This window comes from Taeniopygia guttata, chromosome 7 (assembly GCF_048771995.1).
Source record: "Taeniopygia guttata chromosome 7, bTaeGut7.mat, whole genome shotgun sequence".
In the NCBI taxonomy this organism is placed as follows: Eukaryota; Metazoa; Chordata; class Aves; order Passeriformes; family Estrildidae; genus Taeniopygia; species Taeniopygia guttata.
The window spans coordinates 30,514,000-30,527,473 of NC_133032.1; the positions used below are offsets into that span (position 1 = coordinate 30,514,000).

Sequence of the window (13,474 nt, forward strand, 5' to 3'; positions counted from 1 at the left end):
CGCCGGCTGCCGGAGGGCTCGGGGTGCGGCGCCGGTGCCGAGCCTGGGGGCGCGGGGAGGCTGCCCCGGCCCGGCCCGCTGGCCCGGACACCGCGGGCGGCCCCGGGAGCCTCCCTGGGGCTGTAGCGATGGGCTGCGCTGACACCCAGCCCCGGAGACGCCTGTGCGTACGGGAACACCCGTCCTGCCCTCGCTGCCCGGTCCCCGCCGCTGTTTGCTCCCGAAGTCCTTCGGCACCGGCTCCGGTGCAGCGATGGCCTCGCACCTTGGGCTGTGCGCGCTCTTATCTGCCACCAGCCTGCTCTGCCTTACCTATCTCTACCTGTACCGTCAGCAAAAACCTCTCTGCTCGTAAAGTTTTATGCCTTAACTCTGTTTCTCACTCATGTCTTGCCATCCTCTAATGAATTACTGACTGCTGTTTTTTTGGTGTTTTTTTTTCTTTTCTTTTTTTTTTTTTTTTTTTGTCTGAAACAGCTTTTAAAAAGCCCAAGAAAGCTGGGTGTTGCTGTGTCATCAGAAACACTTGTTTTACTGCCAAAATCTGATTTTGACTCCAGCAGAGATTCTGAGGTGCAGCAGACAGCCCCACGGATCATTGTTCTGGGCTTCCCTCATAGTCACAGAGGTCAGAATTTGGCCATTCCCTTTCTAGCCAAAAGGCATTGGAAGGATCTGCTTTACCAATATGGAGTGGTAAAGTTATTGTTACTTTACCCTTCTTGAAACTTCCATTTCTGAACTAATCATCTGTATATATAGATTGTCTCATTATTTTAATTTCTATGCAATTTCATCAGGGTTTACTGCATTTCCTTTAAAACACCATTTATGTCTGCTGTGATCTGTCTGGGGTGTTTTCTGTAACACTTTCTAGCAAGAGTGGGTGTTCTGAACAACATTTACTTTCGTTTTCATACTTTTAATTTTAAGGATAAATGCTGACTTTTTTTATTTCTCTCCTTCTGCAGAATCTTTTGTTTAAATGTTTCTCTACAAAATTTTATACAATGTTTGATTATATTTCTATCAGACACAGAATTGAGATTTTCTCCTTTTGCAACTCATGGCAAATCTTTGCAAGGGCTGTTGTTAAAACTTATTTTGTGGGTTTGTGGTCAACAACATATTTTGTTTTCTGAATGTACTATCCAAGCTAGAAAACTTAATGCTTGCCACATCCCTTTCATCTTAGGTTCACCAGCTGATAGAAGATATTTATGAACTTCCTGAGCTCTTTATTCCACAGGTTAAACAGCATTTCTTGCAGATTGCATTGTGCAGGCTGATTACATGCATTTGCTCTTATACCCTTCCACTTCAAATTTCAAAATTCAACAATATATATGTGTTTTTAGCTCAAAAAGTACAAACAGGTCTTGTCTCATTTGTTGCATGAGCTGAATAAATGCTGCTTGCATGTAACCATGCTGAGCAAATGCAGACTTAGACCTGACAAAATATACCAGCTCTTACCTGGCAAAAACCTCACATAACTTATGCTTTCTGTAACACTGGCTCAATCCTGCAAAGCATTAGTTAATTTGGCCCACAATTAGCAAAATCATTAAGCATAGATCTGCATTTAAAACATCCGAGTCATCCTACTGATCTCAGCAGTTAAAAATCTTAACTTTAAAGGTGAGCGGTATTCTGCTGGGCAAGACTTTTTTTTTTCTGTAAAAGCCCATGGTAAAGCTCACATAAGTAAACACATGCATAAAAAGCTTTGATGAATGAGGAAATTAAAGTGGTTACTTTTGGAACCAAAACTGCTTCCCTGTCATATTTAGATTCTTTAGTAAATGTATAGTTATATGCCAAGCCTGTTCTTTGAGGAAAAAGGGTGGTAGGGGATGGTACCTTTTCTACAAAGGATAAATTGCTTCAATGTTTTGTATTTAATTTAGTTTCCCCAAATATAAATGAGAATTAAATTGGACCTGGAATTTTAATAAGCAATGAATAGGCACTTTCAGAGTCACTTTCCTGAAGTCACCCAGGAGAGATGGTTGTAACAGTGATTGTTTCATTTCTGCACTTGCCTGGCTGGAGGTACCTTCTGGTAAAGCTGTCTGACAGAACTCTGTACCTTTCTCAAGTGTAATGAGTTTGTCTTCATTTCTCATTACAGAAAAAGCCAAACATATTATGTGATTAAAAAAAAAAAAAAATTGGGAAAATGGTATTTTGCAATAAAAAGGGTTCAGTGCTGTAAAAAATATTTTTTGTCTGTAAAATATATCACCTATGTAATAACAACAGATAAAATGACCGTTAAAGCACTTTAGAGGTATTTTTGGTTGTGTTAATGTAGAGTTCTTGGTATATTGCCAGTTTCATAATTTTGTTTAGAAAGTCCTTTTTCTCTATTGTTTAAGTAGGCATTTCACATCCTATCCCTGGAGAGAAAGTTTTCAGGGAAATGTGTTCATAAATAATGGAAATTACCAGAGACTGTTGTACAACACAGAAATAGGTTCATCTGGTTCATTTAAAACCATGAGAAGTTTAATACTGAAGAATCTGTTCCAACTTTTCGCCTGGAGAAGGTTCAGGACCGAAATCTGAGCGTCACCAGGGGCTTAGGGAACAATTGCCCAGTTAAGTGAAATCACTTAGAGGTGAAGCAGAACACAAGTGACTGAGGCACCACCAGTCCAGCTTCATCTGACCTTGAAGCCAGTTACTTCTGTAAAGGCATTTTATTGTTTAATAAAATACTTTCTGATCACTTTAATTCTTGGCGTAGCAACTCACCCAATGAGGTATTTAACCCCTCATTTTTGCCAGATCCCATCCCTCTGCAGAGAGATGTGGACCTGATCTTTGAAACAAATAGATCTTGAGTATCTTGCAGACTGAGACTATGGGAGGTGTCCAAGGTCTGTATGATGGGGAAAATGTTACTTATTTTTTTATATCTTCCCAAAGCAGTGAGCATGTAGAAAGTGTTATGAGAAAGAAGGAAGAGATGGTCTCCTGCCACTGTTCTCTTGCCTTCTATTTTTCCTGGTCGTAGAGTAAAAATTCAGCTTGAAGAAGCTGCATTCGGCTCAGGCTGGGTTCAGCCCAGCTGGGCTGGAACAGAGCTTCTGGAATAGGGCAAAAAGTCAGCAAGCTGCTGGCAAGCTGCTCAAGCCCAGCAGCTTCTGGGAACTCAGGCAGTCATCCTAGGTGAATTGTGCCCCAGGCAGCAGCACATATAACAGAAGGGAGTTTGGGGTGTGCCAAGGCCCACACAGCTCAGACCAGCCCCTTATCACAACTACTTTACCTCAGGATTTCCCTCCCACCGCTGCACGTTATTGCAGCCAAGTGGACAAACTCATCCCGGCGTGTAAAAGCATGTAAAGAGGAGAGAGCTCCTGGGCCAGATGGTTTCACTTTGCCTCCTGCCTGGACATCTCTGCTGTGCCACAGGAAGGCAGACTGGCCCCAGACAGGGGCTACCATGTGTCCCTGCAGCCCCAGGCTCTCCCACTCGCTGCTGGCTGTGCATGAGAGGCCTGTGCTGCTGCACATGGTGATAACACCCAGTTGTACCCACCAGCCAGCCCTAGGGCCTACTGCCCACCCACAGCAACTTGTGAGGGACTCCAAGTGGGTCACAAACATGCTGATAATGTGGGACTCCATTACAGTGGTTTTATCCCCAGCCTCAGCTAAGTCTGAGATGAAGAGAGACTTTAAGCAGGACAGGCTTAAAGGAATAGATCTTGTATCCCAGCAAGAATTGTGTTTTCACCTATAATCAGTTTTTGGATCTACGTCAGCATCACATTGCAGAGATCCAACACTGGGTACTCACTCATTTTGTTTCAGATTCAGCCTTTTTCAGGGATTTTTGCAATAGTTACACTGGCTTAGGAAATACCTCAAAATACTTGCATCTGACCATTCTGACAAATCTGCTTTGAAATATAAATTCAATACAAAAAAAATACCCAAAAAACCAAAAAGCCAACTTTAAGTCTTTAGCACTACTAGAAAAATTTGGGTCCCTATTTCAATGCTACATAAGTTAGGGGAAAACATTCAATTTCTCAGCTGTCACATAGGTATTTTTTCTATCAGTAAAAAGTCATACCAAGAGATTTAGAAGTTGCAACTTCATTGAACTGGTTGGTCCATCTCCCAGATTCAGAACTTACTCAAAGGAGCAGTGTTTATTAGGAGGAGATGACATACCATTACTTCAGCCTTTTGGGAAACACAAGTTGGTGCCTTGCACATTTGGTGGGGACAAACAAGGTGTCTGCCTGGCTGTGTTGGCCAAGTAAACTGTTTTTCTTTCCAGGATGTAGAAAGAAAGCTTCTTTTGATGCAGCTCATAAATGTATGTGTATTGGGAATAGCTGGGAACAAAAGTTAAAAGATCACTGCAGACGAGCTCCATATGAATTCTGTATTCTAAAGATAACACAACTAAACTGTGTTTAAATTGCACCATACCCTGATTCTAGAAGAAATACAAACTCGTTCTATAAAACATGGATTGATGGTATTTGCACTTTAAGTGAGCAGCTGATTGGCTAATTCATAGATTGGAAGGTACTTCATAGACTTGTGGGGAGGAGAAAAAAAATTAGATTCTGGTTTTGTTCCATTAGCTTTTACCCTTCTGAGTTTATTACTGTGAATGCACTCAAAAGTCTTCTATCAATGTAGTATCAACTTGTCTTACTTTTACACAGCTTTCACTACTTGGAAGGCTGTGTAACCTACTTCTGGGGTGACAGCTGTGGCATTTAGAAAACTGACCCAACTAAAATACACTTTCTGCCTCCACAATTTATAATCAATCTCATAGGATGGCTTAGATGGCCAGTCACCCCAAAGTGGTATTGCCCAATACTGTTTGCTCTGAACACTTGGGGGAAGAGCAAATATTTTGAAGAGCAGCAAATGCAATTGTCATTTATTTTTAGCAGTATCATCAGGGTCAAATAAGTTCAAAGCTTAAAATGCTTCCATCATGAAACAGGATTATTCCAGATGAGTACTGAAGAATTTTGAGTCAGTTGCATACTGCAGTCAGCCTTGGAGGGCCTTTTAACCAAACTGAAAAATTTACTTTGCAGGGTTGAAAAATCTGTTATGGGCCTTAAGCAACACACCAATACTGTTTTGTTAAATCTGTGCTATGAGTGTTGCACCTTCACATGTTTGTTAAAAGCAAGCAAAACCCATCAGAAAGAGATTTCCAAGGAAAACACCATCCCCTTTCTTATCTCTACCTGCAGTGGGTGCCAATCAGCCGCGTTGCTCTGTGCAAGAGCTAATCATAGAAGCGTGATGGAAGGAACACTGTCTTATCACACATAGGAGTTAACATTTATTATGGCCACATCCAAAGTCCAGGTTCTGTCCTGCACGCTGCAGACTCAGCAGAGCAGAGCTGAGCGTGTGTGTGCCAGCTGGCCTCTGACCTCCTGCGTGCTGGGCTGCCTTCAGCGCACGTCTCTCCTCCTTCCCCAGCACTGCAAGGATCAGGATGTTGCTGGCCTGGCTTTGATCTAACGAAGAGGAAATAGCAGCAACTCCCTGAGCGGGTGTCAGAACAATCCCCTGTTTTGCAGCACTGCCCAGCCATCAAAAGCATCTGATCCTCCACCAAAAGTGCCTTACTGCATGCAGAGCAATGGCTCTGGATTATATTCTGGTTTGAGGCTTGCTGCTTCTGTTTCTGATCTCAAGGCTGTATGATAATGGTTGTCTATTTTTACCACCTTATTAGTTTAATAAAAGCAATTACCTCTACCTACAAATCTGTTTCTAGATGCCCTTAAACCACCCCTGCCCTGGTGTCACTGCTGCCCAGGTGTTATTTATGCAGCCCAGGTGCCTCACACACCTTACCTGCAAGCACTTGGTGGTCACTAGGTCAGAAACATTTTCAGGCAGTGCAGCATCCTTACACATTTAGATATTCATCCTGCTGCTAGACAACCATAAGGAGCCCCTTAGCTCAGTCTATTTCAACAATTACTACCCTTTCAGCCAAATTTTGTGTTGCTGCTTCTTGTCACAAACACTGTGTGCAGCCACCAGCACCTTTGCTTCTGCCTTTGTGCCTTTTGTAGCCTCTTACTGCAGAGCTATTTCCACATCTTGAAGTTTTCAGCTTGCTCCTAAAAAGACACAGTTGATTGCCAAAGGGCAAGCTAAATATTAAGACCGCTGATGTTACTTTCTCAAGGATGGTGAAGCTGCAAGCAGAAATGTGTTGCTACAGTAAAAAATTAGGTATCCAAATAAAGACAGAATTCTCAGTCACTCCTATTCCTTGGCAAATAGCATTATTTGTAAGCCTGGCTAAGAGCAAACCCTCTCTGGGATAAGCCCTGTGTACAAAGTGATGTATGAGAAAGGAGAGCAGCACTGTAACAATTAATTGTCACAGGGGAAACTAATCCAAATGAGGACTGTGATATAGAATTTGCTACCCCCAGCCCATCCTTTAGACCCAACTCCACTACTTCAGCAGTCAAAAATTCTGACTGCACCTGTTTTGACAGAAAACATGCTGGCAAAGCACAGTGTGCTCACAGTGCATCAGCTTCCAGCAAACAAGAGCAATGTGGAAGCATTTGCTGTGTGAGCTCTGCTCTGGTAAAGTTTAGCAGAATCCTTCAAAGATAATCAGCTTTACAAAAAGTTGCCAAGATGGAGTTGTACCTGTGGGATTTAGGGCTAGAGAAGAGGCAAAAGCATTTCTTATGGTGAACATCTGCTCTTACCCCTCTCTTGCGAAGTGAATTTAATTAAAACAACCTCAACTAAGAGAGGATACAAGAGCAGGTAAAAAAAACCCAAATGCTTATTTTACTTACCCAGAAGAACAAGGAGGAACAAGAATAAACTGCCTTTTTTTCCCCTCTTCATTCTAATACATCTCAAAGGACAAAAAGCAGCTCTAAGAGCATTTCCCATTAAAAGCAGTAAAGGGGAAAGTTAAAATTTTTGAAAGCATGTGAAATAATCCCTAAATCTACTACTCACCATGTATTTACCAAGACAGATACATAATGATAGTTTTCATCCCTATGTAGTTCTATAAATCAATTGCTTATCTGAAGAGTCCTCACCTATTCAGATGCTAACCAGTACAGCAGGAATTATAATGCCTGATTCCTGTATAAGGTTGTGATTTCATTCTCAAATGCTTTAGGCTGGAATAGTTCAAAGTCACGTTTTGAAATCAAAGTCTTCCCTTTCCAACATCAGCAGCTCCAAGAGACTACACCAGGCAGACCAAAACAACGAACCTACCAGAGACAGTCACAACTGTGTTTTGTAATCAAACTTTTGCTGATGATCACTTTGTCTTTCTCTTTGAGCAGTCTTGCCAGTGTTCAGCCAGTCTGTAGTGACTCACCTCTTACTGCAGCCAACTGCATGGCAACATCAAGTTGATCAAGCAGCATCAGGAGGATCAACTCCACTGCCTCTGGAATCTCTCCTTGCCCAGGGAAGGCTCTGTGTTCGGTATTAGCCTTTACTCTAGAAGCCCAACACTGTTGTTGGGAAATAACGTGTCCCAGAAGCGTTTTATGAAAGATACCTGGCAGCTGTTGACTAAGACTCTGAAGGCTCTGGGCAACAAGTATCAAGCACCTTGCTCTTAGCACACACAGCATTAGAGATAACCTTTTCCAGACAAGCTCCGTGGTGCTCCGGCTCCTATGGGTCGCCACTGAGGGCCTGGGAAGGAGCGGCAGGACAGGAGCGGGCAGTGCCGAAGGTGACCGACCCCCTCTAGTGGCACCGCGGCACGGGCTCGCCGTGACCGCTAAGGGACAACAGCACAACAGCTAAAGTACCAAACGCACTTTAATGAGTTCCAGATTTTGTTCCCAGAAGGAATTTATACCGTGTCAGTACATTAGCCAGGTACATTATTTCTCCTGAACTACAGGCATGAGGAGAACCGACTATGACATACTAGGTATCTAAGGTTACTCTTAGAAACCACTTTTCCACATTAGAAATAAGGCAGGTTTCAGGCGTGCATGTAGCTGATTTATCCAGTCCTTAGATGCCGTATTTGCCCTTTAGTTCTTCCACTTTTGCTATGTAAGCTTTCATTGCATCTTCTTTGGACATTCCTGAAGGACAGAACACAGGAAGCAGTCAGATACCTTTCACAGGTTAAGATGCCTTTTACAAGTTACAATTCTTGCTCTAGTCTGTGCCACTGGAGAGCAAAGGAGCCCGGAAGGTCACTTGGCTGTGAAGCCACTGCTAAACTTTTTAACAAATGTGTTTTATCAGTCATGAAAACAGTGCTTCCAAGCAAAGCTGTTTTTGCACAGGCAGCAACTAACCAGTGTATCAGTTCTATTAATGCCATTGACAATTATTACAGGAGAGCTATTCCTTAAAACACCAGAAAAAAAGCCCCATTGTCACAGATTAGACCACTTGTTTGGATCCTCATTTAGAGCTGAGAGCTCAGTTGTTTCTTCCAAAGCTTTCCTAACTGGAAGATGCATAACAACTGGAGAGCTCCAGTGGTTGGGCTATTAGGCTGTCTTTGGGGAATTCGGCTGGGATCAAGAAAACAAGTTTAGGTTTCTGCTGCTGTTATTGTTCTTCTTTATTTAACATCTTAGGCCAGCTGGACATTTTGCACCCTAACTCTCTTTCACACAGGCCATCTTCTTCAGGATTACTTCTGCCTTGTAGAGGTAATTAAAGTTTATTCTCATGGCATTCTGAACTTCTAGAGCTCTTGTATTAAAAGGCAACACTAACCTGTTTCTTACTGAACTACATGTGTCTTTCTGTCTAGTTTGCCAGTGTAATTTTATTAATTTCTTTAATCAGACACTTACCTTTCAATGCACTCCAGGCATCCCACTTTGCTTTGCCTTTGAAGTCCAGCATACCAGGGCGCTCTGAGAAAGACAGGATAAGCAGCAGGATTAGTTTGTGTGATCTGGCTGTAGTCAATACCGACTTGAAGGCTTAGTTAGCTCTTAACTGTGACTAAATACAATGGCATCACCTCTGCAGCTGTTACTTGCTAACCTGTAGCCAGGAGATCACCTCAGGGGAATAGGTTACAACATGGTTGGTGACAACAGAAATAGACTCTAAAACTCTCTTGAGACAGCAGCATTTGAGCAGAAGAGCACCAACTGCTGTCATTTGGTTTAGCTGTGCTTTCTGAAGAGCCTGTGTCACATAAGAGCTACCCAATTAAAGAACACCAGCTCTAAAGCAAAGCAGAAACACCCTGAGGTTCATTACAGGCAGAGACACAGAAACAGACAGCTGTTTGTAGTAACATACAGCTTGGAACCCATTATCATCAAGTTAATAGTGTATTTCTAATCTATAGTTCTGCATTTGAAAACCTTGGAAATTTAACTCACTTCACTGCAGGCTGTGCTATGGCCAAGCAGAAAGTGAATGACATATACATGGTTCATCTTTGTGTAAAGTCTCCTTCGTGGTTTTACTTCCTCTCTCTCTCTCCTTAAAGATAATTCTTAGAACTCACAAAAGGAACTGGGCAGTATCCACAGAAACAGCCCTGTGCAGCCCCCATGGCACAGTGACCTGTAGCTCCAGTTGGCAGCTCCACTTCTCTCCAGCACCAACCCCATCAGTCACCCTCCCACAGGCTGCTTCTCGGGCCAGCTCACGTTGGCTGCTGCTCCACAGGAGTGCAGACACTTGCAGGAATGGTGGCACATTCACAGCACTGTTTCACCCTGTCAAGCACTAATAATGCTGATGTCCAGCCACACCAAAAAGACCACATCTTAAACCCAAAGTCTATTATTTTCTCCCTCATGCTGCCAGTTTTGGAAAAAGGAGATTAAATTACTTACCATTTCCTGTACACTTCACTGCCAGCTTTTAAATCAATGGATGCTCAATAAACTCTGCCAGCTACTGGGTTAGGAGGCCAGCACTCCAAAGCGTTGACCTTTTCCCTTTCTAATTCTAGCTACTCCAGTGTTACACAAGGACGATAGAGACACGCTTCACTTTAAATGTTACTCCAAAGGCTGAGCTGCCATGGACAGCACTGTAGCAAGAGAAGTAGCCAGAAACATTTTGCACTGTGTATCTGAATATTTTTGGTACAGTCTTTCTGAAGTATATTTAATTGCAGCTCGTATGAAAGTTTTCTCCTATTCTTCTGGTTCTGCTTTCCAGTACTATTTTTAGCAGCCAATCCAGCCTAAATAAACTCAATATCATCCCCTGAGTATTGCAGTTCCACCCTTGTATCACCTGCCCTGCTGTTTAAGTCTGTACAACCCAGACGTGTTTGCATTAAAGCAGCACCCCTCGGCTCAAGCAGCTACTTACTAACAGAGATCTCCAAAAAACCCAATCGCGGTATTTGTACAAAGCATCCTCAGGCCCTCACTGCGTGGAACAGACGGCGGCAGCCGGGTTAATCTAAAAACCACGAATTATCGGGCCAGCCTGTGCCCTCCCGCACACGAATCCGTGCCAAGTGGGCAGGGAGTCACTTGGCTGAGCCGCGGGGCGAGGGAAGGGCAGCGGGGAGCGGCTCTGCCTGCCGGGGCGGCACCGGCACCCACCCGTGTTCACGTCGCCCACCGTGGCCTGCTTGTAGTGGCTGTAGACCGCCAGCATCTCCTGGTCCGTGGGCTGCGACTTCAGCTGCTTCACCTCCTCGGCAGCCTTCTGGAACGCGGCCTGGGGAGGGCAGGAGGGGGTGAGTGAGGGGAAGGTGGTGGCGGCCCGCGGCTGCCCCCCGCACCTCGCTCACCCTCACCGCGGCAATCCCCGCACCGCGCTCACCCTCACCGCGGCAATCCCCGCACCGCGCTCACCCTCACCGCGGCAATCCCCGCACCGCGCTCACCCTCACCGCGGCAATCCCCGCACCGCGCTCACCCTCACCGCGGCAATCCCCACACCGCGCTCACTGTGTCGCCCCCCGCACCTCGCTCACTGTGTCGCCCCCGCACCTCGCTCACTGTGTCGCCCCCCGCACCTCGCTCATCGCGCCGCCCCCCGCACCTCGCTCATCGCTGCGCCCCCCGCACCTCGCTCATCGCTGCGCCCCCTGCGCGCTCCCGGCCCCGCCGCTTCTGCCTCCTCGCCCCCGCCGCGCGTCCGCCTCACCCCTCGCCAGACTGGCCGCCGGCCAATCGCAGCGCCGCGGACCCCGCGGGCACCAATCAGCGCGGGCCGGGGGCGGGCGCAGGGCGGGCAAGGAGCCAATGGGAGGCGGTGTGGGTGCCTCCCATTCACCAGGGCATGAGGAGACAACGGCGGGCGGCGCAGAGCCCGCTCAGCCAATCCCGCGGCTCGGGGGTGCCACGGGAAGGACGCGATTGGCGGAGCGGGTGGGCGGGGCGGGACCCGGAAGTGCCGGCGGAGAGCGGTAACGGGCCTGGGGGGGGCGGCGGTCCCGGGGTCGGTCCCGGTGTCGGTCCCGGTGTCTGTCCCGGGGTCGGTCCCGGTGTTGCCGCGGGTCCGGGGAGGCTCCTCTGTCCCAGAGGAATGGGCCACCAGCGCCTCCGCCTGCCTTCCTCTCCTCGTGGAGGCGCGGGGAAGTGCGTGTCCCAGCCCTCCGTGCGATCGGTTTGAGTAGTAAATGCGAAAATTGGCGGTTTCTGCTTGAGCTCCCGAATTTATGTTCCCACAGTGTTTCTCCATGCTGCTTAGGAGCCAGTGAGCTGAACGCTGTGCCCTTTACTGCACCCCCCAAGTCACCAGCCCATGTGGAATAGCACCGAGAAAACATCCATCTTTGCTGTTTAGTATAAGTCGAGTTATTTTCAGGTGCAAAGTACGCTCGCTTTTTTTGATTGGCATGTGTTATTTATGCGGTGTGCACTGCACACTCATTTAAAATGGAATTGGGACTCAGGGAGTTATTGGCCAAGTTGCCCTGTGCTGTGGAAGGTCTTTGTCCCCGTCCTGCAGACAGTACTTGATGAAAATATTGGTAGTTTGCTTTGCCAGGCTATTGCTGGGACAAATACAGCCAAGGCTGGGATGCACCTGCATGGTGGTGGGACACTTGAATAACCCCACAGCAAAAAAAAGGAGAAAAAAAAAGACACACAATAAAGAACATAAGGGGCTGAATAGGTAAAAGGTAAAAGATTCCCTCCCAGGGCTGGAGTGGACTCTGAGACAGGGATGGGAGGTGCAGAGGTCGTGCTGATGTTGGAGCACATGGGCTGCAGTCCTTGCTGCAGCAGCTGTACGTGGCCAGGAAACTGAGGGATGCCCAGCACTAAAAATAGAGATGTTTGTCAAGGTAGAAAAGAGCTTGTTTTCCTGTGGAGATAAAAAAACCCGATGGAGCAATACATGGGCTTATTTGAAGAGGGTTTTGGGTTGACAAGGCTGCTCTGTTTTAGGCTCTGCTCTCTCCTATAAGTCCACAGAGCCATTCTAGAGAACGACTATTATAAATTAAATCCCTTAATTATGCCGTAGTATACCAGGAAAATGATTTGCCTGTGTATGTGGGGGTGGTGTTTCACTTTCCCTGGGGAGGTGAAAATGAGCATTGTGTAACAGCTTAGGCATTTTTCAGAGTATTACACTCTCTCCAAGACAAGTATGTTAAAAAAGTATTTGGGTTTATTTGTATAAGGACATTCTTCTAGAGCCCAGCAGGTAGTCTTTAATCACTTAAAACCCACACAACACATTTGCATTTATCCATAGCACTTTTGCATGTTTAATGGGGAGTCTGGTGTGGCATTGCACAGCACAGGTACTGGAGTGTGTGGTGTGCAGTATCTGTTTGTTTTGAGACCCTGTTACTGCTGCAGTTGGAATCACAGCAGTGAAATCCTGAAAGGCACAATGCTGTTGGATTTCTCACCACGTTTTATCCTTTGCACGAGGCTTGGCCTGGCCTGCACCTCGTTTTCCAGCTGTGCACGTAGGCAGAGGAAAGGCAGTAATTCCTCCATTTAATGTTTCCCAGGTTATTCAGAATTAATTCTCATGTCAGCAGACAGCTCGACTGTCACGGTTCGTCTCGTCCGCTCCTTCGAGCACCGCAATTTCCGACCCCTGGTGTACCACGGAGTTCCCCTGGATCAGACAGTGAAGGAGTTCATGGCTTTTGTGCGCAGGGGTAAGGCATGGCTGCCTCATTCCTTCTCTTCAGTCCAAGTGTTGCTGTCCCTCCACAAGGAAGTGGAGGGGAGCGAATGAATGGGAATTCTGTGGCTTTGGTAGAGATGCAGAATTTCTCTTTACATCCCCTGTGTGCTTTCCTTCCTTACATGAAAGGTCTGGAGTTAATAAGAGCTTCCATGGTTGGTGTGCCATGCTTGAATTTGGATGGACTGCTCCCCCTGCCCAAATCCCCATGTTTAGTCTAAAAGAAACAAGGGCGTTGCTGCATTTGGCTCAGTGCCTCAGGCTCCTTGAGGGGTGCTGTCAGGCAACTATTCATAAATTAATAAGAATAAATTAACAGGATTTAGAAAGTGTTTGATCCTAA

At 46.0% G+C, this 13,474-nt stretch overlaps 2 protein-coding genes across 12 annotated transcripts in view; one reads left to right on the forward strand and one right to left on the reverse strand.

Annotated features, from left to right (window-relative positions):
- Positions 1 to 7,818: 7,818 nt before the first annotated feature.
- DBI (diazepam binding inhibitor, acyl-CoA binding protein) lies at positions 7,819 to 11,135 on the reverse strand. 4 transcript variants are annotated; one of them, XM_012574994.5, is made up of 4 exons: positions 11,017 to 11,135; positions 10,572 to 10,689; positions 8,841 to 8,903; positions 7,819 to 8,111 (listed from the first exon to the last, which is right to left on the reverse strand). In XM_012574994.5, exons 1-4 carry the CDS (start codon positions 11,023 to 11,025, stop codon positions 8,038 to 8,040), a joined length of 264 nt encoding a protein of 87 aa, XP_012430448.1. In that variant the 5' UTR covers positions 11,026 to 11,135; the 3' UTR covers positions 7,819 to 8,037.
- Positions 11,136 to 11,257: 122 nt separating this feature from the next.
- Positions 11,258 to 13,474, forward strand: part of C7H2orf76 (chromosome 7 C2orf76 homolog) — a 67,025-nt gene continuing 64,808 nt past the window's right edge. For 3 of the 8 annotated variants that reach the window (XR_012056834.1, XM_072931683.1, XM_072931684.1), the window contains exon 1: positions 12,950 to 13,102. Coding sequence is in view for 7 of the 8 variants with exons in the window: in XM_072931683.1 (XP_072787784.1) it covers positions 12,970 to 13,102 (133 nt within the window). In the remaining variant the exon portion in view is untranslated. Of the gene's footprint in view, positions 11,384 to 11,495; positions 11,792 to 12,949; positions 13,103 to 13,474 lie in introns of those variants that run through there. The other 5 variants (XM_072931685.1, XM_072931686.1, XM_002197374.7 and 2 more) reach the window with 5 other exon arrangements.